Below are 24,499 nucleotides of genomic sequence, written 5' to 3'. Positions count from 1 at the left end.
ACTTATTTTTTCAGAAAATATTAGATATTAAAAAAAATAATAATAAAATAATACACGTTATTAAAATATTATACTCTCTTCAAGTCCAACAGAAAACCGGTTGGCGGAGAAGTGAACACGTTCCGCGCATCCACGGCGGATAACCAAGAAGGATTCAAAGATACCTCGTAATCACGCAGAATTGCTATTAGTCCCATGGCAGTTTGCAAATATCCTAATCGCATACCTGTGACAAAAGTATGACAAGATAAGACTTACTTGGAAAACAAAAGATAGGATGTGACGTAGGCGAGAATTTGAAAGTTTGATTCACCGACCAATACAGTTTCGCGGACCCTCGCCGAAGGGCACGAAAGTGCAGGGTGTAATCTCGTTTTTCTTTTCATCGCTAAATCGTTCAGGATCAAAACGCGCGGGATCCGCATAATATCTGGGATCAGTGTGAAGACCGCGCACCGAGACGTATACCGGTGTCCCTTTCTCGATTGTTATCTTCGTGCCAGGAAACTGTAATTATATTTTGTCATTATTACGCGTTTATCGTTAAACTGATTCAATTCTTTTTTCTTACATAAAGTTTGTCTCGGTAAAAATTCATCATTGAAAAAACATACGGTGTTCTTTTTGCTTTTGCAATTTGTTTAATATAATGAAGAAATATATATTTATGATGACTTTACCGTGTATTCCGTAACAGTAAGTCTGTCAAGAATTGGTGCAGGTGGATACAGTCGTAATGTTTCGTTTATCACTTGATGCAAATACTTCATATTGCGAACAGCGTCGTACGTGAGACCGTTTGCCGCTTTAATCTTCTCGAGGATCTCTTGCCTCACACGTTTCTGTATTTCTGGATGTTTGGCCAATTCGCAGAGAACGTAAGTCATGGTACTGATGCTGGTGTCGCGACCGGCCACGAAGAAAATTGCTGCTTGAGCGAAAAGAGCATCTCCTTCGAATTCTGAGAAAATTAATTATTGCGAAGGTAGATAGATCTGTTTTACTGTTTTTGTTTTTCGCTTTTCTAGTGAATAAAGATGTTTTAATTTTTTTTTCTTTTTTTTTTTTTAATGAAGTGTTTTAATTTAGAAATGGTAGTGTAACGTACACATATACACACATATAGTGAGACTCACGAAATGGAACGTTGTCTGGTTCAGCCTTTAATTGCAAAAGAGAATCTATCAGATCTCCCCGTTTAGTTTTCGTGAGACTTCTACTGTCCATAGAATCCCAAAAAACTTTGCGGAAATAATCCGTGCTGTCTCCAAGCATCTTCCCACCCATATATTTTCCAATATTCGGCAAGAAATACAAAAAGAAGAATCGTAATGACCCCAGGAGAGTTATTCGAAAAGCGTCTCGTGCTGTGTAAGTAAATGTGTATAAAAAATGTATATATATATACTAAAGAAAAATTTATATATGTATTTTGTAACAAATTTAACATTTATATATATTATAGACAGACATATATTTTACACTTCTTATAAAATTCTGGCGTCGGTGTGTCAAAACAGTTTGTTCGAATCCCAAACGCAACGGAGGATATGACGTTAGTAGTGTATCTATAAAACGTATCTTGGACATTGAATGACACCTCGGAAACATTTGTGAACCGATCGTGCAGATGATCCCTCATCGCTTCCCCGGATTCTTGCATCAACAAAAAAAGATTCTTCAGTTTGCTACTCGTGAATACCGACGTCATTTTCATCCTAAAGTAGAAGCAAGAATATGTCTCTCTTGCAAATGGATTAAAAAGCCAATTTCTTGTTGATTTCACGTCAAAGAGAAATGACTTGTTGATTATTATTAGACGGCGGTTCGTTGCGCGCATATTTATTCTTACCGCAGATATTTCCATTCAGGATTGTCTACGAAACCGAGGCACCATTTGCTGACACTGTCGGCATTGGTCTTTGCGGTGAAGTGATGATTCGAGAACGCGTGAAAGTCCTTAATCATTATTTGTTTTATCAGTTCCGGATTTCTTATTAGCAGAAACGGTTTGTGCAACACGTAGATTCCCAAAACCTCGTCATCATCATTGGCTTGTTGATGCAGCTCGGCGAGAATCACTCCTGCCGGCTTGCGCATCAGAATCGCGTCTTTCAAGTGGCCGAAGAACCAGTGTGTAGGTAACGAACGTATTCCGCGTCTTTGCCAATACCAATGCTTCCACTTCATCCAAAAGTAAAACGTCGTCAAAAGCGACGAGAATATCAAGACTACGTCGAAGAACGCACACTTGGTCATTATTGCCATTTTGCACAATCCGCTCGAATTTTGTGTATTTTATGAAATTCTGTTGTACAATTTTGTACAAGATAAACGAGTTGCATTTATTTCTGAAAGAAGATAGCTTATCTTTGAGTAGAGATTGTTTGCTTTAAAATCGCGATCGATATCTTCAACTTTTACACACTTAAAACTTGAAAGCGCAAACTTAAATATGTACATATAGTGTACATAAGTTAAATAACAATTATAGTTTAATCTATATTTAATACATTATGTTTGGAAAAAAATTAATCAATAAAATTCTTTTATTATCTACCGTAGTAACTGCCTACGTGTCTGGTCTTGGTCGCAACTTCATCATTGAATTTACACTCTTCGCGTACCGACGTTCGGACCTTGAATGTCGTTTGATCTATGAGTCTTGCTCTTTCTTTTTATCTAATGTCGTCGTAGTTTTCGGCATAGATTAAAGAGACGTCTCGCTCATTCCTGGCGCTCTTTCTCTTTTTGTAGTTCTCTCACGCAACTCAACTGCCGTGCAGAGTCAGCCGTTCTCACGGCAATAAACGTAATAAGCGAAAAAAAAGAAAGCTTTTTGAATAGACAGAAAATAATTAAAAACAATTATGCTGATACTTTATATGTTTGCGCATGTATAGAAAAGTGTAGAGTAATTTTTAATTTATAATAATTCCTCAAATACAGTGCGCGCGCAATACACACTTTTTATGTATATATGCAAATAATAAATTTATTACGCAAATGTATATGTATATAAATTTTTTTCTATTATTTGTGTGAATTGTTAAAATGTCTCTTTACAACACACATGCATTGTTTGCATTTTTTATTTTATATAAAAAAGTAGTTTCTGTTATATATATATATGTATATATATATATATATTTGTATTATATATACATATATATATAATTTTTTTTTATATATAGATGTATCGACAAAGACAAATGGCTTCACATGTAATCGATAGTACTATGTACATAAAACATTATTTATCCTTTTCGCTCCGGGACTGGTCCATATATGGACCAGCAAGAAAAGCGAACGTAATAGATGTTTATAAGGTCAATTTAATGCACTAAATTTAGGAAAAAAATTGAAAAAAATCCTGGTTACTTCTTTGACCTTCAAAATTAACTTNAGATGTTTATAAGGTCAATTTAATGCACTAAATTTAGGAAAAAAATTGAAAAAAATCCTGGTTACTTCTTTGACCTTCAAAATTAACTTTGAAGGGGGGGGTAGCAGGTTATTATTAACTTTTTCAGCTAAAATGCGAGGTCAATTTTAAAGGAAAAATCCTCGGAGCGAAAAGGTTATACAATATGTGATAAAAATATAAATCGCGTCAAGACATTGCAGAAAAGAATCATAGAACTAATGGGAAAAGGTAATTTACTTACGAAATATACTCTTGGTTTCTAATATATAGATACGTATTTTAATTATATATTAGTGGCAAAATTTGTAAATTGTCCTTTCTCATAGTTTATAAGATTTCTTTGATTTTTGTTCAATTAGTTATTGTACATATAGACTATATTGACATAGATTTTGCGTTTTTTTCCTTTCTTTCATGCGCTAACAAAGAATATACATTTTAAGTGTGATAGACATTTTAAAAGCAATATGTAATAAAGAAAATATATTCATTCAAGTGTGTACATTCATAGGCGCAATTTATAATCGGTCAAAGATCAACTTTCTTTCTTTTGGACACGCATGAAAGATTACAGGCTACTACTTTTCTTATATAATGTTTATTACACAGTACCACACACACTTTGTAGTATTACAAAAATAGATTATAAAAAATGCTAGTATTATTAATACAATGAGATTGAAGTCTTATACTATTGAAAGTTCAACGAATATGTCAAGCAGAAAAAAAGCCTGTTTGTGAAAAAATTACAGATAAAGCTTTGTATGTAGAGATATGTTAGTGCATTATCTGGTTTATTGTGTAAAAAATAAATAATGCGCGGAAATTTATAAATATCTATTGTGAGTGAGATACACAGTTGTTGTATATATTCTTTGTTTGTATCGCGTGTGATACTTCTTTTTGTTTGTTATATCTAAATAAGAGATTTTTTTCCTAGTATACAGAATATTTCAGAATATTTCAGACTGATGCAGTGCATCACGTCTCAAGTGAGCAAACTTTAGATTATCTAATTTTTTTTAGTAATTTATTTTTTTAACATTTATAAATCAAAATCTATTAGAGCTTTAATATGTTTTGGTATAGAATTTTTGTTCCCAAATAATTTTGGGATGTAATACAAGATCTGAAACATTCTCTATACTTGTCATTATTTTCATACTTGTACTTCAAATTTGTGATATTATAAAATATACATATTAATTTATGCATTTTAATATTTTTTTTCTTTGATTTTACACGAATTTTTTAACAATATATTACTTCTAGAAATTAAAATTTCAACAATATTCATTTATGAAATTCTCACACAAGAAAATTTGATTATTATCGCTAAAAAATTAATGTAAAAATATTTTGTTAATAAATATAACATATTGGTAGTTTTTGTTATGACAATAATAACACTTTCTATTTAATATATATCGAATAATAAAATCATTACTTCTTAAATAAATTCGAATAGTCGCGTTATTCAATGCTGTTAAAATTTGCATATTATGTTAAATTTTTTGTTAAATACCTAAATGTCTGTTTTTAATTTATGTATAAATTTAATGATATATATATCATACATAATAGAAGTTTTTGCCTTTCTAACATTTCTCTTCGAGAGAAATATATCATATGCATAAGAGAAATGTATATTTTAAAATTATTAGAAAAAGTTACCACACACATATGTTCGAGACAAACGTGATCACATTTTTGTTTTGCACGAAATGATATCTTGTGTAAAGAGAAATTGAACCAATTACTAGAATATATCACTAAATCGAACTTTTTTTTTTTTGTAAAAACTACAATACGAGTAGAGACACAGAAATATTAAAATACAGATGAGCACTGGACGTCAGTTATATGTAAATGTGATATATACTTTACACACTAAAAATGTTTTTTCTATAGAGAATATTCTATATATTAAATATATATTTTTTATAATATATATACGTTATTGTCAAAGTATAAAACTATGATCTAAAGTGGCATGATGTAAGATGTGAAAGAAGAAATGATATAATTACAATGCTGCCTTTTTGTTTTTTATTTTCACCTACTAAACTCTGGAAGTGGCTTGGCTATTCCTTCACTGTAAGCCTTATGAACTGCTTCACACACAAATCTATATTGACTCTGAAAAAAAAAATTACGCATTTGGATAAAGAATAATATTGCACACTTAATATTCGAAAAAAAAACATCAAATATTTGACGATAAAACGAATAAGATCGTTGACTTACAGCATTCTGTATCATCATTGCTCTCTGATCTCTCATAGAGCGTACAATATCTAATGGGTATACTGGTTGATTAGCTTCAATTAAACACAGGGCGGTTTCCATTAAAACTAATACACCGGTTCGTCCTATTCCAGCGGAACAATGCACAACCGCGGGCTCGACTATTCCGGTACGAGCTGCCCTGACACGTTCTGTAAACGTGGTAAATTGCCGCCAATCGCTAGGCACTCCGTGATCGGGCCAGCTGCAATACTGCATATGCGTTATATCTCTCTCTTCCCCTGTCTGTAAAAATATACGTAAAAACGCGCATCTTAATATACATATTTACATTGTTTACATGCATACATAAGCTGCAGAAATACGAGACATTACTGACATTAACATCGCGAAGTATGAATTCTCTAAAAATAAATGTATCCTCGACGTTTTCCGCAGTGGACGTAAGTGTGAGATTTCTTAAAGTCAAAGTCTCATTGTACGCCGGCCAATATTGATGGCATTTCGCACGACCACGTTCAACCAAAGTCGTCAGCATAACGACGAGCGTACTGCCGGCTTCTAAAACCATTTGCCAAAAGTCGGCAACGGTGGAAGACAACGGACCTTGCGTGGCAATATATCTGTTAATAATGCCAGAACCTGGTATTTCCATATTCACATAATTGGCATTAATATAATCCCCGTTCGTAGATCCCATCAAGATCACTCGGGTGACATCGTCTGTAGAAGCACACGTTATTTCACATAAACTATCTTACAGATATATCTCTGCTTACATCTTTCATCAACTTCAAAAATGTTATATTTTGACTCTTTATTACAAATTATTCTAACTTACACGGCGATATATCTCGGTAGCGATTTTTTGATTGATTTTCTGGCTTCTTTGATTCAAGTGACGTGAGTTCCGGATTCTTTCTGTACAACTGCTCATACTGCGCGATAAGAGCACCGCTTGCTAGACCGTCCGCGAGCAATAACATAGATTGTGCCAGTGCGTCGGATCCAATGGCCGCGTGAGGTGCATCAGGCACATACCTTGCGGTTAATACATTATTAGAATCAGAGCGTTTATATTTTTGTGTAACATATGTAAAAAAAATATCTGTAATTTAGAGTTACGTACCTATAAGGCGGTTCTTCTTCGGATGTCTCATCGGTACCAGCTAATGCATTGTATAGAGCGTTAGGCCTGACGGTTAACGTAAGTTCACCGGTTCCGCGATCGCGCGATTGCCGTATTAGATTTACCACGCGTTCATGCAACAAACCACTCACGTCGATTCCATTGATGTAAACAACCTGCGCGAAAAGATACACGTTTTATATTATATGTGTCGAAAAATGAGTTATACTTTAATCAGTATCAAGCATTCTATTGATATCTACAAGTAAAATTTAAGATTCGTATTTAAATAAATACTTGATCTCCTTCGTTCAATTTCGGGTAACATCGATCAGCGGGTGTGTTCGGAGCGACTCGTGACACCAAGATCGGCATATCCAAATCTAATCCACCTTTTACATTGAAACCAAAACGACCTTGTTCGTCCGGTGTTAACGATATGGTAACTAAACCGTCTTCTAATATCTGAAATAATAAAACAATATGTATTCGTAAAATATTCTTGCTCTCACATTTAATTACATCTTTATTTTCAATAATTAGACGTACTTGTGGCGCTGGTGAGCTTGTAGGCTCGCTATAGTCTGGCAGATCGTAAATATTTCTTTCATTAGTTGTATCATCGTCCGCGTAAGTAAACACTCGAGATCCCAATGCCGGGGAAAAAGCTCCACCTTGAGTATAGCTTCCTGTTATTTCTTCCCTCAAAGAAGATAAAAAACCACCTTCACTATAAGAGGAGATAAATAAAACTAAAAAAATGCCAACTAAAAATATGCTTAAACGACATTTTTCTTGTTGCGCGGTAATACAAATTTATTTTACGCGCAAAAATATATCACGTCAATTGTAACTTACTCGTCACTTGGATGTCCTTCTCCCCATGCTTGACGAGGTTCCCGAGCGCCGAGAGACTGAACCTTGTCATAGGATCGTGCGGATCTTCCGGGAGGTATTAATTTTCCTTTGTCTTCACTTACAGGTGCCGTAATAGTGTGAGTGAGTTTTTTGCTAGGAGACCTAAATATAAATCATGAAAAAAGTTTCAATAAAATGTTAAACTATTATATTAATCCCTGTGTTATATTAACCGTAATTATATTGATCGTACCGTATAAATGTTCTTTCCACACGCGCTCTATGTTTCCCATCTTCAACCGTTTGAAATTCCGTACGTCCTGAATACGTGAACCTACTACTTAAAGTAAGAGGAAATCGTTTCGGCCGCATTTTCGGGCTGTGAAGTCTAAAGAAGGTATGATGTTCAACACAAGCTTTCCATAAATTTTTAGAACTACGATAAGTTTGCATATTGAAGCCCAGCAATGTATCGTAATTTTCAGACTGCAACATAAGTTTGTTATCATTTTTATCTTTTAAATCTAATAAAGAGGGGAACACCGTAAATTAGTTAATAATCCAACTTACTTGTTCTCGCCGAAGCTGTATAAAAAATTGTTTCCTTTTAAAAGATATTTTAACTATTTTTGACCATGAGAATACATTGATTTTTATACCATTTTGAAACACAACCAAACCAATTGATGTAACACCTAACTGTATCTCTTTGTTCGTTGAATCCTAAAAAAAAATAAACGTATCGATATAAATTGACAACAAAATATTCAAAAATATTTTATCTTTAAAATCTTGGTTTTTAGAAGTAACATACTCTTGCTTTATGTAATTCCACTCCGTACATATCTAATCTCTTAGCGTGATCTAAGAAATTAAATTCTGCATCAGCTGGCAATTGTCCTCTGAAAGAATAAAAATAATTTTATTTTAATATTAAAACAACTAAGAGAAACAAATTATTGAATATTCATTCAAGATTAATTGCAAGATATAGACTTGTGTAATTTGTGTAATTCCGATATTTTCTTTTCCATTTCTTCTGTTTGTCCAGGTATCAGTTGCAAATGTGACAGATAACCTGGCCCATGTTCTTCCGGATGATAATCGCCTAATTCCGCTATAAGTGCAAAGAAACAAAATGTATTTTTGATATACTAAAAACATTGAAATATTAAATATTATAATAATGAATTATATGTATTACATTGAACTGTATAACTTGCGATTAAACAAGCTGTACTAGGTGGCAACTGTAGTTTCCCTTGTAAAATATCTCTCCGTATTTGTAAATAGAATTGATATCTGGTATATTCCTCTTGTAGTTTACTAGGATCGGATACATAGAATTTCACTTTAAAAAAGAAATGTCCACCTAAAATCAAACAAACGTATCTATATTTATAATTGTACAATAAATAAAAACATACTACCATTTGAACAATTTAGATTCTACATAATTATAAAAATATGATCTTTACCCTTACTTCTTATTTGCTTTTTTATAGGTTTAGAAGGATCTAGCCATCTCTGAAAAAAGTGTTCATATATTGTAAACTAAACATAGCGTACTATGTCACGTAATAATGAAAAGAGCAGAAAATCAAACAGCTACTCCCAATGCAAATATATATCTTTAAACGATGTTACCATTACGTCAGATGTAGGAATAGTTGCATTAACTCCATTTTCAGCATACTGTAAACCAAAGTAATCCTTTTCAATGAGTTCCAAATGTTGAAAGACCAAGTCTAAAAGAACTTGTCCTTTTGCTCGTTTCTGCACAATATATTATGATTTTTTGTGATTACTTGGATACAAATTATTAAATCTACTAAAGACCACTACTGAATGAAATATTTACATCTAACTGAAATGTGTGCTGTGTATCATCTAAAAAAGTAACAGTAGCTGACAGAGATTTTAATCTGCGATTTCTCGCTAATTCAGCACCACGAACGTGGTAGCTCCCGCTGGAGCCACTCAACGCTCTGCGTGATACACTTTCAATCATCTCAAATATACGAAGGCGTGTCAACCACCCTCTCGACACCACCTCTCTGCTATGCTGACTACCTGTATTAGAATCAAACAAACTATATGTAGTAACAATCAATATAGTATGAAAGTAATTTATTTACATATAAACACAGGTTTAGTTAGTTTTAACAACCAAAATTTTAAATAGAGTTAGTTTCTTGAACTATATCGCATACATATTATAACATATTTTTTTAATAGAATAATGGAATATTGTATCACTAGCACACATAAAATTTGGATCGGGAAAAGAACTATTTCTATCATAAGAAATTATCATATCCAAAATTAATAAATATGTAAAAAGTCATCTCTATATAAAAGTCATCTGACAACTAAAAATTAGTAAGGAAATGATCTAAAATCATTAAAACAGCACACAGTAGTTTTTTTATATAAATTTTAAATGTTAGGAATATTATTAGAATATTATTATTGTTATAAGAATATTGTATTGTTTTATTAAAAGAAGCGTAGGAAGAAAAACAACACCTTGCTGCATATAAGTCTACATTTTCTGGCTGTACTTTCCGATTTTATCTGTACATATTTTTCTTTTATCTGGTTTTTCTTTTAGTTTTTTTTTCTCGTGATTATAAAATAAAAATGTAAAGAAAGTACAGCTGAAAAGTAAACTTTTCTTAAAGTGAACTTCGTAAATCAAACTGATGTTATTCACCACGTCACACAAAAAAATAAATATAAGGATATAATTACATTCCAGGGATGTCATTAAAAATAAGTTCACCAAGATTTTAGGTCAATAATCCAACAAGAGTTACATAATCAAATTGCCATCTACTGTGTGCCAGAATGATAGAGAACAGAAATATTTTGAAAATGGTTGACACATGTGAAAGAGAAAATACTCCAATCGACTGTCATCAGACAATTCTTATGAATATTTTCCAGCCTGTTAATATAAGACGCATTTCTACATAATTATTAGAAATGACAAAAACATAAGAGATTATTAAAAAGAAATAGAAATGACAAAAATATGAAAGATTACTAAAAGTCACAATAAACAAAACGCATAAATACTGGTGTACCGTCAGTATTTAAGTATAAATAATTAAAAACAAAAAACCAATAATTTTGCAACGATAAAGATTGCAATAAAAATTTTACAATCGATTTAAAATTTAAAATGCGATAAATTATTTTGACAATACTTACATTCATGATATATGAGCCACGCAGTTCGCCTCTAGTTGACGCAAAAGGGGATCAGATTTGTTCCAAACATACGTGCAATTCCGGGAATCGGTTTCTCCTCAGAACGGCGAAAGAATACGCACCTTTTCATAATTGTGACTGATCTACCAAGACATTCGCTCCGAATGTGAAACACCGAATCACGCTCACTTCGATGCGGCAGACCAGTGGACCTGTCGTACGTCTAATTGCACTTTTGATTTCTTTTTTTTTTTTTTCACTAGCAATTTCTATTTTCTAATCATTCGCACCTTTTTTTTTTTTTTTCAATTCACCTCTCCACCTGCTCGTCAATCGACGCATAAGGCAAATTCGCGCGTTGTTACAACAATCGGTCAGTCTGTGAACGCACCAACCAGAGTGATGTTGGATCAATCTCGTGGTTAAAAAAAAGTATTCCGCAATTCTCTACCGCACGAGCGAGCTTGTTACATTGTACGCACATATGTGCCGTCTATTCGCAATTGCGGCATATGTATAATATAATATATGCTTTTAGCGTAGCGAACAAAAACCAAATTGAACGCACATATACGAATCACACTCGCGCGGACTTTTGTTGCGGAAACGAAATAGCTCTGGTCGGCTCTCTCGAGCATTCCGATTTGCGCGAGAGACGTTTGACGCCTACGGTGGAAAACGCGGTTGTATTTACAGGTTGTGTATATGGCGCGTTACACATGTATAAACACACACATACGTAAACACATCGCTCGCTTACGCACACGCTTGCAAAACCGAAAGCGCGCGCGAGCGCGCACGTGCTTGCGTGTTGGTGGTGTGCGAGCGTGTAAGCGAGAGATCGGACATCATAGGGTAAAAATGCTAGTTCAAGGGTATATGCAACGAAAAGATTCGATGCAGAGCGCGCTAGTAGATGAATTATATATGCCCAGAGAGAGAGGACTGAGAGGAGCCAGACCTATACAAGCGAATGTGTAATCGCTTTTCCGTCTTTTGTAAACCAGCGAAATGTCCCACGATGTGGGTGGTGCACATTGGCAACTACGTAGCCGTGTCCACGATTTGTCGGTACGTACGTTATGTTGTTCACACGAGAACACGGTTCTATTCCGTGCTAAGGAGTCACGTGACCAAAAGAAAAAAGGAAAAGCAACACGTGACTTTAAAAACGTGACCGAAGTAAAGTCACGTGACAGGGAGGAAAAAAAACAGCTCCTAGTTCTAAAGTGAAAAGGAGTAAAGGGTAGGATTTTACGAACGTACTCCAGCGGGCAGCTGTTTCTTTTGTCCAATCAGAAGCGACCGTGACGAGAGTCACGAGAGTTTGCACAACTCTCTCCTTTTGGGTTACGTTCCAAAATCCTATTTTGGTAACCAAAAACTATAGTACACGTGACGTGAAATGTAGCATTTTAGTAACCAAGATAGAATTTTGGAACGTAACCCTGCTGGAGGAGCTCTCCGATTTCGAATTGACAATCCGAGAAATCTCGGTTCGAATTCTCGGGCAAAATTTTATGATTTTTTTTTTTATGTTTTTTGTGAAATTGACCAATTGCATAACTCATAACGCGGTCAATTGAATGTATTTTTCGGGAGTCACAAAAAAACAAGACCCGAAGATAAGAAGAGACGGGAGAAAACCAATCAACTGATCGCTTTCAGCTGACTCAACGGTTGAGACGTCGGTTTTTGCGCTTTTGGTGCTTATGATTGGCAATAACTTTTATATCTGAATTTGATCCAAACGAATAAGCCAATCACAACAAGCAGCAAAGACCGTAAACCGACATCAAAATCTTTGAACTTGATGAAAACGCAGAATCTTCTTTTGGATTTTCTGAAGCGAGTACGCGGGACGCCAGTTCGACTGGCCCAGTCGGCGTTTTATTATGCGCAGAAGCCATAATTCGCGTCACCGCGGCGGTGGTGGTGAGTATGTTGTTGCGTATGTACTTAGCGGGTTTGGTTATAAATCGGTATAAATCCCGCCATCTCCGTATCTGTAATTCGCTTCCAAGCAGTTTGTATTGTCGGCGGTTGAAAAGGATTTTGGTTTGTTAATATTGCGCACTACTTGACGTAAATCTTTAGAGAACAGGAAGGAAGATGTGATAAACGCCGAAGCATCTCCACGCGTCTCCCGAATGTTTTGTTCCTTACCGTTTACATCGCGATTGTGTTAATTTCTAATTTCGCATATTACAGAGTAACAGGTCTTGCGTGACCGCGTGCGTGGGTCAAAATCAAACGCAAACGCCATGGCAAACGTGTCTCTTGACAAGGATATGTTTTTTCGGCGCATGAAGCGCATGTACGCCGCTTGGAAGGTAAGCACGTTAGAAGATAGAAACGCGCACGTGTTGCGTTTCTTCGACAATCCCGATAAAAAGTTGAGATTTTTTTCAATTTTTCACAATCCATTTGTCTTTTCAACGATTAGGATGGAGAAGTCGGCACCGATGATAGTTTCAGTAAAATGGACTGTCTGGTCTCGGCTGTCGGCACCGACGAGGATATCGTTTACAGCAAGTCCACGGCGTTGCAGGTACGTGCGTTTCAAGATTTTCAAATCTTTGTTATTTAGCAAATTTTACAACACCTATTGCGAGCGTTTTCTCGGAAGAATGCAATATTTTGATTCAAGTACTTAATGTTTTTTTGTGCTTTTGTATAAAATGTAACAAAGGGAGTAGCATTGGAAGCAAGCATTAGAAATTGGGCAATTGTTCATTTTGTATTTTGATATGCAAATGTTTTTAGACATGGTTGCTCAGCTATGAACTCACAGACACAATAATGATATTGGCGGAGGAAATAATCACCTTTTTAGCTAGCAAAAAGAAAATTGAGTTTTTGAGGAAAGTGGAAAATCAGAAAACTGAGGATACGGGAGTTCCTCCAGTTAAATTGTTCGTGAGAGACAGAGTATGTATAAAAATGTTAGATTATTTCTGTTAATGTTGTCGTTACATCTCGACATTGGGCACTGATGTATTTGGATATTTGTTTGAAGAGCGATGAAGACAAAGCTAATTTTGCCAAACTCATTGAAGTAATGAAACAAAGTAAAAAAGGCAAAACTCTGGGAGTATTTTCGAAGGAAAATTACCCTGGTGCCTTTATGGATGCATGGAGAGCTGCTTTAAAAAATGAATCATTTGATACGGTAAGCATACGAGATAATTGAGTAAAGATTTTTTTGTATTGTATGTATGAATTTGAAAATAACATTGGATATCTTTGCAAAATTAGGTGGATGTAAGCGCAGCAGCTGCATATGTCATGTGTCCAAAGGAAGACAGCGAAATTCTTACTATAAGGAAAGCTTGTTTGGTATCTATGGATGTCTTTACCAAATATCTTAAGGATCAGATAATGGAAATCATAGATTCCGATAAGGTGCCCTTTCTTTTTTACAGTTCTACATGCAAGTTCATGATGTTTCAGAAAAAAAAGTTACAATATGTATGTATTGATTGCAGAAAGTTAAACATTCGAAACTGGCGGAAGGTGTAGATGCAGCTATCACAAATAAAAAGTATGTAACAGGAGTAGATGTGACGCAGGTAGATATGTGCTATCCTGCGATTATACAAAGTGGTGGAAATTATTCTCTCAAGTTCAGTGCCGTTAGTGATAAAAATACCACTCTTCATTTTGGCGTCATTGTTTGTTCATTGGGAGCACGTTACAAATCCTATTGTTCAAATATAGTGAGAACTTTGTTGGTTAATCCTACAAAGTCAATTGAGGTATGTGTGCAATTGAAAAATGAAAGTTTTACGTTTGTAATACATTTGTAAATGCTGTCATTATCGATTTAATTAAATTAATGATTAAAGTATACCATGTACTAATTTGTTGTGATATTGTAGACAAATTACAATTTTTTACTGCAACTTGAAGAGGAGATCTTGAAAAAGTTAAAAGCTGGCACACAAATAAGCGAAGTGTACGAGACTGGCATCAAATTCGTGAAAGATGAGAAACCGGAAATGCTGAATCATTTGACTAAGAACTTCGGATTTGCCATGGGTATCGAGTTCAAGGAAAGTTCTTTATTAATTGGCCCGAAAACCCACGCAGTAGCCAAAAAGGGCATGGTCTTCAATGTCAATGTTGGTCTCGCGAACCTCACTAATTCAGATGCGACAGACAAAGAAGGAAAAATATACGCTCTTTTCATAGGCGATACGGTTATGGTGAATGAGGATCAACCCGCTACTAACTTAACACCGGCAAAGAAAAAGGTAAAGAATATCGGTATATATGTAAAAGACGATGAGGACGACGAAGAGGAGGGAAGTGGTAAAGAAAATGAGCCAAAACCCGAGATCTTGGGACGCGGTAAGAGAACAGCTGTAATAGAATCCAAATTGAGAACAGAACACAGTTCGGAAGAGAAGAGAAAGCAACATCAGAAAGAGTTAGCTCAACAATTGAATGAGATCGCTAAGGCTCGTCTGGCTCAACAGTCCGGTGGTAAGGAACAGGAGAAAATACGTAAATCAACCGTCTCTTACAAGAGTCTAAGTCATATGCCACGTGAGGCGGAAGTCAGAGAACTGAAGCTGTACGTGGACAAGAAGTATGAGACTGTGATTCTACCTGTTTTTGGTATTCCCGTACCTTTCCACATATCAACAATCAAGAACATTTCCCAGTCAGTGGAAGGAGATTATACGTATCTTAGAATAAACTTTTTCCATCCGGGAGCAACAATGGCGCGAAATGAATTCGGATCTTACCCTCAACCTGATGCAACGTTTGTCAAAGAAGTGACATATCGAAGCACAAATACCAAAGAGCCCGGCGAGATATCCGCGCCGTCGTCGAACTTGAACACAGCTTTTAGATTAATCAAAGAGGTCCAAAAGAAGTACAGAAACCGAGAAGCGGAAGAGAGAGAGAAGGAAGATCTCGTAAAACAGGACACTTTAATATTGTCACAAAACAAAGGCAATCCAAAGCTGAAGGACTTGTACATTCGACCGAATATAGTCACGAAAAGAATGACGGGTGGATTGGAAGCGCATGTCAACGGTTTCCGATATACTTCGGTTCGCGGTGACAAAGTGGATATTCTTTATAATAACATAAAAAATGCTTTCTTCCAACCATGCGATGGTGAAATGATTATACTGCTCCATTTTCACTTAAAGGTATATGTATCAAGTTAATATCTTATATAAAATTTTCACTTACTGAAATTTAGTAAGGTTTAAAATTTTTATACATCTATAACAATTGTTGTATGTATTATATATATTTTTAATATTGTCTTCATATTTTTAGCATGCCATCATGTTTGGTAAAAAGAAACACTTGGATGTACAGTTTTATACGGAAGTTGGAGAAATAACTACAGATTTAGGCAAACATCAACACATGCACGACCGTGACGATCTAGCTGCCGAACAATCGGAACGAGAGCTAAGACACAAATTAAAAACTGCTTTTAAAAGCTTTTGCGAAAAGGTGCGTACAAAGTCAAACGAAGTTAACAGATTCACATTTGTTTGAACTGCATTAACGATACGTATTTGTGCCATATAAAGGTTGAGGGAATGACTAAACAAGATATTGAATTTGATACACCATTTCGTGACTTGGGATTTCCTGGTGCGCCTTACAGAAGTACGGTTTTGCTTCAACCAACCAGCGGATGTTTGGTCAATCTCACAGAATGGGTAATCAAAAGTCGCTATTTTAAAACAAAATATTATAACTATTGTATATACATTGTACGTGTCATGTCAAATTCCAGCCTCCGTTTGTCATTACATTGGAAGATGTTGAATTGGTTCACTTTGAAAGAGTGCAGTTTCATCTAAAGAACTTCGACATGATCTTCGTTTTCAAAGATTATCATAGAAAAGTGGCGATGGTAAATGCCATCCCTATGAATATGTTGGATCATGTCAAAGAGTGGTTAAAGTAAGTGACACATGTTTGTTATTTAAAACAAAACGAATAATCTTGTCGTTACATAATTAAATTTATAATTTAACTATTCTTTTTTTCAGTTCGTGTGATATTCGATACTCGGAAGGAGTTCAGTCTCTAAATTGGACCAAGATCATGAAAACTATAACTGATGATCCTGAGGGATTCTTCGATAGCGGAGGATGGACATTCCTGGATCCTGAAAGTGATGCGGAAAACGAAGAGGATGTTGAAGATGAAGAAGAGGAGGAGGATGATGCATATGAGGTTTGTATGCAAAAAAAATTTTCTCCAAACCAAATAGAATTGATAAATTGATAATCTTACTTGCATTTAATTTGTTTATAGCCGTCAGATATGGATAGCGAGGAAGAATCTGACGATGATTCCGAATATTCTGAAGCTTCTGAAGATACCGATAGCGAAGGTATTGTTTTGTCAAACATCGTTATTCTATTGTTTTTTCTTTTGGTTTTACTTTTTTAAGTTTGTAATATTGTTTTTGATTCTACGTTTTTTAGAAGAAGAATTGGGTAGTTCTGAGGAATCCGGCAAGGATTGGTCGGATTTGGAGCGAGAAGCGGCCGAGGAGGACAAAGAAAGAAGCGATGATCGTTACCGCGACGATTATACTTCCAGTAATAAGAAGAAGAAAGCCAATCGAAGACAATCTACACCTCCGTCAAAAGACAGGTATATATTCAAATAGACTTGATATTTTGACGCGTATGTATTTATTTTATTGATCATATTGATTCTTAAATACATTTTCTGTTTCGTACTCTAAGACATAATTCCAAGCACAAGAGCTCTTCGAGTTCGAAAAGCAAAAGCGTGTCCAGCAGCAAGGACAAGCGATCACCGGACAAACACAGGTAAAACTATGATACCTTTGTACTGAAAAATACCTGATATTTCCGCATAAGATAGACAAAATCTTTTTCTTAAAAATTTATAAATTTGACTCAAATGAGTTTTGTGTTTTGGTAATTTTTAAAGAACGGATCGATCACGGAGTGGGGGCTCGCACAAGAAAGGGTCTCCTTCCAAATCGTCCAAACACAGGTGATTACTTTTAAGTTTTGTGATAAGCGTATCTTGTTACAATTGGCGTGTTTGTTTGTGTAGCCCCAAAAAGAGCGATAGACACGATAAGCATGACAAAAGTAAGTCGTCGCATTCCTCGTCCAGCAGTAAAAAACGGTCTCGCGAGGACAGTTCGGAAAGAAACGGAAGGTCACCTAAAAAGTCTAGGTAAATAATCGATTTATTCGCGATTTTGTTATGTTCCTTTAACATTTTTATATCATTTATATGTATATATTTTTTTTAGGAAGTAAACGTGTGTGAAGGAGAGTACTCGCGCACTAAGAAAGAAGCACACAGGAAGATACACAACAAATACAACATTATTTCTAAGTACTTTCGTATTTAAGATTATAGCGAGTAACCTAACCATTAACTTAGCTAAGAAATATAGTACATTTTCTTGCATTAGAAACGATTGAAATATTTGATGTTACCTTATAATTTGAGAGTGACTGCTTTGTCGTTCGAAGTATTTTCTTTTTGTATGCACTCTTAGTTTGTAGCATCAATAAATTTTACTTATACGAGTGGTTGGGAAGAATTTCGAGGTCTCAACGTTCGAACTAATTGAATTGCTTTCGAATCTCAAGCTCGAGTGTTAAAATTGTTCCGAGTTTTGATACTCGAGCAGTTCGGAAAAGTTTAGCGAGGCTTATTTTGTAACGACGCATGCGGTACAGGCATAAATTACGTAACACGTCATTGCGCAAACAAAATGTATCATAAAACGGGACAACATGTGTTAACAAAATAACAAAATTGTCATAAATTATAATAGAATAAGACGGCACAAAATGTTTCTGGTTCGAACTGTTCACGAATTTGGAGTACAAGTTCTTCGTTCGAGTCTGTTGTCTGAGAGTTACGTTAACATCCTGCAGCCGTATATCTGTGTGAGCTTTCAAGTGTACATAAGAATAACATTTTAATATAAGATCACATTTTATACCTAGGGATGCATGTATGTATTTCATATGTACTTCCTAATTTGTTTTGTATTCCTATTAAAAGATGGAATTCTCACTTCCTTTCTGTTTTCTGTCTTTTTTTTTTTTTTTTTTTTTGTTATAATTTTGACATTTGCGATTAATTAATGTAGATTCTAAGATTGAACATGGTTCATTCCATTTTCTTGTCCGACGATATTAAGATCTATCAATAGATTTTTGGAGCAACACACCGCGGTCGAAGACGATTCGAAGCACCTCGTATCACGAAGCATTATCAAGAAACAGTCACGTTTCGAAGTTTACACGTTTGCGATATTTGTGAATCAATAGAAGTTCTTGTCAAATCAATAGAAATTCGTATCCACATGTAAGACAACATTAATACAAGCATCTCCCAGCATAGAGATTAGTTATTGTATGTGTATAAAGAAAATAATAGAAGAGAAATGCAAGATAATGTACTAATGATAAATATATGATTCATTATGTTAAACGGGCTCTCCAATAAGATCTTTCCTAGTATTTGCTATAAACTTTGAATTTTTTACATATTTTAAAATGTTTTATATTATTGGCTCTTTACACACAATTGGTGTTTTAAAAATGTGTATATCTTAGAAGAACAGACAATACTTTTATTGTCATAGTTTTAAATTTCATTCAAAAGGCGTACAAAGGCGTATAGAAATATATTCTTTTACAATAGTTCTTATATTACGCCCATATGTATTGTGTACCGAAAAATCTTAAACGAAAATCAATCGAATCTCGCGCGCACGCGAAAAAAATGGAGAAAGCCGGTATAAGGTTGTTGTCAGAACAAAAACAAAAAAAAAAAAACTCATTTGCGTAGTTCTCATACTTGTACTTTAATCTGAAATAAAACCAGTTTTAAGTTATTTATCATTAATGTACAAATGTTTACAACCATTTGTGGTTTTTATATTCCAAAATGTATGTAATGTTGATACATAAAAATAATGACTTTTTTATTAAAGCAACCCACTCTTTTATATACACATACTCGAAAAAGAAAAATTGTTCGCGATTATCAGTAGAAACTATAGATAACTAGTAGATGGATAATCTAAAAAATATAGTGTGTAGAGAGAGATATATATATACATATATAAAAATATAAAAAACTCCAAAGAAGATAAAGTAAGGTCACTATTTTTTTCAGATTTCACGTGTCATCGGGTAGCGCGTAAGAGATAATCGAAATTTACATTATTACATAACAACTTTTTTGATGGGTTTGCTTTGCACACGCGCGAGAGAGACTGTGCGTGTGCAAAGGAAAGTGAAAGTTTCACAACTGTATGAAAATAAATAAAATTAAAAAAGAGATCTTTCCTTCAGCACGGATATGTGTTATTACAACAATGGAACAACGAAATTGTTGGCCAAGGAGGAAACGGGAAACGCGCGAACTCGTAATTTTATTTAGTCTTCGATTATTGAAATTTTCTCGACATGGTCATGTAATAAACCTCCAGAAGAACAGCTTAGTGTAACAACACGGCGAATAGAAGTGAAAGTGCGCTTCTTTGACGGGTGGTATTGCAACTTTCTCTACGCGACATATCGCGTTAGCTGCATATATAATTCGCTAACTAACATTCTCATAAGAGAATACGTGATTGATGTGTGACGATAGATGAACTACGCTACATTTTTTTTTTTTTTTCCTAGACGGAATGTCAATTACGATGCAAAACAGGTTTTGATAGACGTCTCGATACATTAATGAACTTGTACGTACATACGACAAGTGTTTCAACACTTACATCTTATTTCGCGCGCACGAATGTCATCGGAGTTGTTAATTTTTGATGGGCGCATGAACGTAAAATCCGCAAATTGCTTTTTTTTTTTTTTTTTCAGATATTTTATTTACGAAAGAGACAAAACATTGCTCTACATTACTATAAAGAAAATTATTAAGTACAAAAGCAAGATACAAAAGGAGAATCGTTTATTTATAAATTATTATTTTTTACAAGCGCGCGCAGAGGACAGGACGTTGATACATGACTGTTTTTACACAACGATGACAATGACGACGATGTTACGTAGAGGAAGAGATTCAATTTCGGCCTATCTGGTCGATCTGACTCTGGAGATTGTTCACCACCTCAGGTGGCACGTGATCGCCCAGAATCTCGAAGAGATTGATCCTCTGATCGCCGGGAATTGACTCGTAAGCGGCAAGCTCGATTCCTTCTTGTACCTTTTGTATGGTCGCGTCTTTAGGGATGAGGTAAGTGTTCTGCGCTTGTCTTATCGCTTCGTTACTGAAGATTTGCCCGTCCTTCTGGGGATAAGCGGAGATTACGGCCGCCAGAAATAACGTGGCCAGCACCGTGACGTGAAATTTCATCTGAAAACCGAACAAAATTCAATTGCGATTGCTTGAAAAATGTTGAAAATTAAATGTGTCGCTCTTCGTGAATCAGGCAGCGACAGTTATTTTGCGAGAGTTCCTTTCGTGAATCGAAAGCAAACGACGTACATTGCATCCCAAGAGCGTTGTACCCGATCTCTCTTTACTGGTCGAGGTCGTGAAATTGGAACAAATTTTTTTATGGAGAATTTTATTACGTCGTTGTGCCTCTCACACGGAGCGCAAAAAAAAAACTTGTACTTTTGTAAGAGGATACCGGTTTATATCGCGCGAACTGTGTTGGAAAAGTCGTATTGAAAAAGATCTGAGAAGTGTATAAAAATTTGTACATTAAATATCCGAGAAATAAAGTGTAAAAAATTCGGAGAAAATTTTGTTTTTACCAGAGACGCGCGCGCGCGCGATATAGAAGTTAATATTTCTGCCATTAGGGAAAGTTGTAAAAATTACGGAAGTCACGTAAAAAAAATGCGACACTTCAAACAACACACTTATTATTACGCGGACTTTTCATTTTCTTCGTTCGCGTCGGGATGATTTTAAATGCGCGCAGCGTGTGTTTTGCACAGATTTGATCAAGAACAAAAATTCGCTTGTTTGCGCCGTACGAGGAAACAACGTGCTAAGGATATTGTGCTACGTGATTGTGGTACTCACGTTGAAAGTGTTGTTTCACAATCCGGAATGAAACTAAGCGCGCGGTAACGAACGTTGCTTTTATACGCGCAGATGCGCGTGGTGGTAGATGAGTGGTGAATGTCACACTCCAGTATCCTCCTCGAGGAAAATTCGTCCGATGCGATTTCTTTGTATCGTAAAACACGCGTAAACTAATTGCTTGCTCTCTTGTTATTACGGATATGTATTAAAACAAAAACAGTCCCGAGAGAATTATAAGCTACGAATTGTTACACCATATAAGTGAAAAAACAAACAAGTAAATAACAACGTAATGTTTATAATTCACGTTACGTTAAGTGAGTGTGTAGTTATATAACAAATGTTTTTACATTTAATATTTTCTCTGCTTATTACGTATTTTTGCAAAATTATTTAATACTACTTTTTGCAATATTATATCAATACCACTCGCTCATAACGAGTTTTTTAATGGTATAATCAAATACATCACATTTATAGAATCTGTGCTATTTACGCAAATCTAGTCGATAAATGTCCAAAAATGTAACAAGCTAAGAAAAATCGACGTAAATCATTTGAGTTATATGTATTTGACTCGGCACGTTCGCACGTTCGCTGTGCGATCTGTTGTGAATATCGGTGTCCCATTGACCAATATACGACACAGACCAGATTTGCCCGTCTCAACCTGAAGAGAGAGAGTTTCACTTTTATGAATACATTACTCTTTTAAATTTTGAAACTGTTTCACAATATCATCGCCGAACGTGTCTAATATTGAACATTGAATATTGCCGTAAATAAATTGATCTTCTGCACTTTGAAAGTTCTCAAAAAAGCATCAAAAGTATAATAATAATAATGACATGAACACAAATAAATTCATTATTTACAAATTTTAAGTGTTTCGTATGTTCATCACAAAGTTCTTCTTCTTGAAAAACAAATCATTTCTTCTGCGATAAAAGTAATCGCGATTACTTTTCCAAACAGGGTCCTGATATAAGGTGTTAGCTGCAAAGATAAAGTAGATTTATTTTTTTTTAATTTTATAAAATAATTTTTGTCACATATGTGTGTGTTTTTTATTTTTCCAATCAACGATCTATGCGGTCATTTTTCTTATGAAATATATTTCTCAAGAAGATGTTCGTAAGAGAACTGATGACTTGAATAGTTTCATCCGGATTTCCAAATGACGAAATTTATCTCTTCCGATAAATTACCTTCGCGCTTCTCGAGACCGCATAATCTCGCAAGCTGGCCGCTTAATAGTTTCGAAACATCGGAAAGTGATATACATCTCTTTTTGTGGTTATCCACATCAGTGACGATTCTACTCTTGTATTAAAAAAATACTTTTTTTTTCTCTCGTATAATATTATCATTCCACACACACGCACACACACTCTGTATGTTTTTTGCTACAAATTTGATTTGGAACAAAACACGCGCCGAATTGCGAAACGAAGAGATTCCATCCCGAACAATCAGGAAATTCACACAAATTTTTAACTTTTAGGGAAAGTGATCCGAGACAATCACACAATTCAACGTATTTAATGCTTTGTCACAACTGTTCCTAACGCACACATATATATTTAGAACTTTGAGAAACTTTCTGAACATTGAAAAATGATGTGGTATACGCGTCAAACGCGACATCCTTGACCGTCAAAAATTACCGCGCTTTTATACACCGCGAGATAATATTAGAAAAGATTTACTGCGCGCGCGGGAGATGAAAAGTTTAATTCAATTACTCGACTCTTTTTTTCTCTTGATCAATTCCTGATAGCACATTTGAATTCAGTAGAAAACCGTCCGGTAACTCTTCCGCAATGAGCGCTAAATAGCGATGACACGTTTCCACGACGATTAAAGGCGCGCACCACGAGCCTCAGCGTAGTTTATTAGCGTCAGACGCTCCGCGCTTGACAAATGTGACACCTGAAAGCTGGAAAGTTTTATGTAATCCTATTATTCTTACATAAACATTGAAATGAACGTGAAATAAACCTGTGGAGATTCACTTATATTTTTCAGACCAACCGCAGATTAAATTTCACGGATCAAATTCCCCCGTTGCTTTGGTCTACTCGTGTTCCGCATGAAACTGTAAGTACATTTACAATTATATTTGTAAAGTGATTAGATTTAATAAAAATATACGTACTGTAAAATGAGAAACGTAACTATCACGCTAATGCGAATTTTGTGTGTGTAATAAACATTTCCATCAAAATTTTCTCCACATCGTACTGACGTATGTGGAAACTCTTCCGCTCGATCGTACAAATCATCTTAAAACCGATCTATCAACGATCGCAATTCGCGATTAAAAAATTGTAACAAATAGAAAAATAAACAACATGCAATTACTGCAAGAATAGCGTAAATGAAAACGTCAACTTTTGTATTTGACAGCAACTATCGTATTGACAGCGTCATGCGATGCTATCAGACCGAGGCTAAATGACACCTTTAGATATTGTGTTTAAAAAATACGTACGTAATATTTTAGAATAAAAAAACGACGTAAGAATTTTCTTTATTTATTTTGTCATAATCTTACCTTTAAT

At 35.0% G+C, this 24,499-nt stretch overlaps 4 protein-coding genes across 10 annotated transcripts; 1 reads left to right on the top strand and 3 right to left on the bottom strand.

The window, feature by feature from the left end:
* LOC109855886 (cytochrome P450 6k1-like) lies at window positions 1–2,993 on the bottom strand. Of its 2 annotated transcripts, none has more exons than XM_020430582.1 (7): window positions 2,561–2,993; window positions 1,853–2,351; window positions 1,483–1,718; window positions 1,137–1,367; window positions 681–961; window positions 318–507; window positions 1–226 (listed from the first exon to the last, which is right to left on the bottom strand). In XM_020430582.1, the coding sequence occupies exons 2-7, from the start codon at window positions 2,266–2,268 to the stop codon at window positions 69–71; spliced, it is 1,512 nt and encodes a 503-aa protein (XP_020286171.1). In that variant the 5' UTR covers window positions 2,269–2,351; window positions 2,561–2,993; the 3' UTR covers window positions 1–68. The 2 variants fall into 2 exon arrangements, with proteins under 2 accessions (XP_020286171.1, XP_020286172.1); XM_020430583.1 differs by having other exon boundaries at window positions 80–226; window positions 314–507.
* A 744-nt stretch (window positions 2,994–3,737) lies between these two features.
* On the bottom strand, window positions 3,738–11,714 carry LOC109855878 (tyrosine-protein phosphatase non-receptor type 4). 5 transcript variants are annotated; one of them, XM_020430570.1, is made up of 19 exons: window positions 11,168–11,713; window positions 10,878–11,100; window positions 10,416–10,611; window positions 9,523–9,734; window positions 9,309–9,437; window positions 9,140–9,188; window positions 8,866–9,033; window positions 8,658–8,778; window positions 8,476–8,563; window positions 8,232–8,384; window positions 7,915–8,147; window positions 7,662–7,823; window positions 7,353–7,533; window positions 7,101–7,268; window positions 6,804–6,979; window positions 6,516–6,715; window positions 6,054–6,397; window positions 5,675–5,959; window positions 3,738–5,566 (listed from the first exon to the last, which is right to left on the bottom strand). In XM_020430570.1, exons 3-19 carry the CDS (start codon window positions 10,429–10,431, stop codon window positions 5,483–5,485), a joined length of 2,769 nt encoding a protein of 922 aa, XP_020286159.1. In that variant the 5' UTR covers window positions 10,432–10,611; window positions 10,878–11,100; window positions 11,168–11,713; the 3' UTR covers window positions 3,738–5,482. The 5 variants fall into 5 exon arrangements, with proteins under 5 accessions (XP_020286159.1, XP_020286161.1, XP_020286158.1 ...); XM_020430572.1 differs by having other exon boundaries at window positions 7,353–7,506; window positions 10,878–11,714; XM_020430569.1 differs by having other exon boundaries at window positions 10,878–11,713.
* A 1,005-nt stretch (window positions 11,715–12,719) lies between these two features.
* LOC109855876 (FACT complex subunit spt16) lies at window positions 12,720–18,945 on the top strand. 2 transcript variants are annotated; one of them, XM_020430563.1, is made up of 18 exons: window positions 12,720–12,812; window positions 13,089–13,210; window positions 13,324–13,428; window positions 13,644–13,808; window positions 13,897–14,049; window positions 14,136–14,282; window positions 14,366–14,635; window positions 14,759–16,045; window positions 16,179–16,361; window positions 16,442–16,573; window positions 16,651–16,820; window positions 16,910–17,096; window positions 17,178–17,256; window positions 17,351–17,522; window positions 17,618–17,704; window positions 17,829–17,894; window positions 17,958–18,083; window positions 18,163–18,945. In XM_020430563.1, the coding sequence occupies exons 2-18, from the start codon at window positions 13,142–13,144 to the stop codon at window positions 18,167–18,169; spliced, it is 3,405 nt and encodes a 1,134-aa protein (XP_020286152.1). In that variant the 5' UTR covers window positions 12,720–12,812; window positions 13,089–13,141; the 3' UTR covers window positions 18,170–18,945. The 2 variants fall into 2 exon arrangements, with proteins under 2 accessions (XP_020286152.1, XP_020286153.1); XM_020430564.1 differs by lacking the exon at window positions 12,720–12,812 and adding an exon at window positions 12,845–12,935.
* Window positions 18,946–20,829: 1,884 nt separating this feature from the next.
* LOC109855895 lies at window positions 20,830–22,029 on the bottom strand. The gene is made up of 2 exons (XM_020430593.1): window positions 21,933–22,029; window positions 20,830–21,251 (listed from the first exon to the last, which is right to left on the bottom strand). Exon 2 carries the CDS (start codon window positions 21,249–21,251, stop codon window positions 20,958–20,960), a length of 294 nt encoding a protein of 97 aa, XP_020286182.1. The 5' UTR covers window positions 21,933–22,029; the 3' UTR covers window positions 20,830–20,957.
* Between the last annotated feature and the right edge of the window lie 2,470 nt (window positions 22,030–24,499).

Source organism: Pseudomyrmex gracilis, unplaced genomic scaffold (assembly GCF_002006095.1).
Source record: "Pseudomyrmex gracilis isolate BER0280 unplaced genomic scaffold, ASM200609v1 scaffold_101, whole genome shotgun sequence".
In the NCBI taxonomy this organism is placed as follows: Eukaryota; Metazoa; Arthropoda; class Insecta; order Hymenoptera; family Formicidae; genus Pseudomyrmex; species Pseudomyrmex gracilis.
This window is presented reverse-complemented; position numbering and strand designations above follow the sequence as displayed.

What these genes read in the sequence shown, in the direction of transcription:
- LOC109855895 (XM_020430593.1), bottom strand. Translation starts at nt 21,251, where the DNA reads ATGAAATTTCACGTCACGGTGCTGGCCACGTTATTTCTGGCGGCCGTA.
- LOC109855886 (XM_020430582.1), bottom strand. Translation starts at nt 2,268, where the DNA reads ATGGCAATAATGACCAAGTGTGCGTTCTTCGACGTAGTCTTGATATTC. An exon ending in CCTGAATGGAAATATCTGCG is followed by an intron (nt 1,719 to 1,852) that starts GTAAGAATAAAT and finishes CTTCTACTTTAG; the next exon opens with GATGAAAATGACGTCGGTAT. An exon ending in GCCAGAATTTTATAAGAAGT is followed by an intron (nt 1,368 to 1,482) that starts GTAAAATATATG and finishes TTACTTACACAG; the next exon opens with CACGAGACGCTTTTCGAATA.
- LOC109855876 (XM_020430563.1), top strand. Translation starts at nt 13,142, where the DNA reads ATGGCAAACGTGTCTCTTGACAAGGATATGTTTTTTCGGCGCATGAAG. An exon ending in CGATCACCGGACAAACACAG is followed by an intron (nt 17,705 to 17,828) that starts GTAAAACTATGA and finishes TAATTTTTAAAG; the next exon opens with AACGGATCGATCACGGAGTG. An exon ending in TCCAAATCGTCCAAACACAG is followed by an intron (nt 17,895 to 17,957) that starts GTGATTACTTTT and finishes TTGTTTGTGTAG; the next exon opens with CCCCAAAAAGAGCGATAGAC.
- LOC109855878 (XM_020430569.1), bottom strand. An exon ending in TGGAATTACATAAAGCAAGA is followed by an intron (nt 8,385 to 8,475) that starts GTATGTTACTTC and finishes ATTTTTTTTTAG; the next exon opens with GATTCAACGAACAAAGAGAT. An exon ending in GAAGAAGAACCGCCTTATAG is followed by an intron (nt 6,716 to 6,803) that starts GTACGTAACTCT and finishes ATTAACCGCAAG; the next exon opens with GTATGTGCCTGATGCACCTC.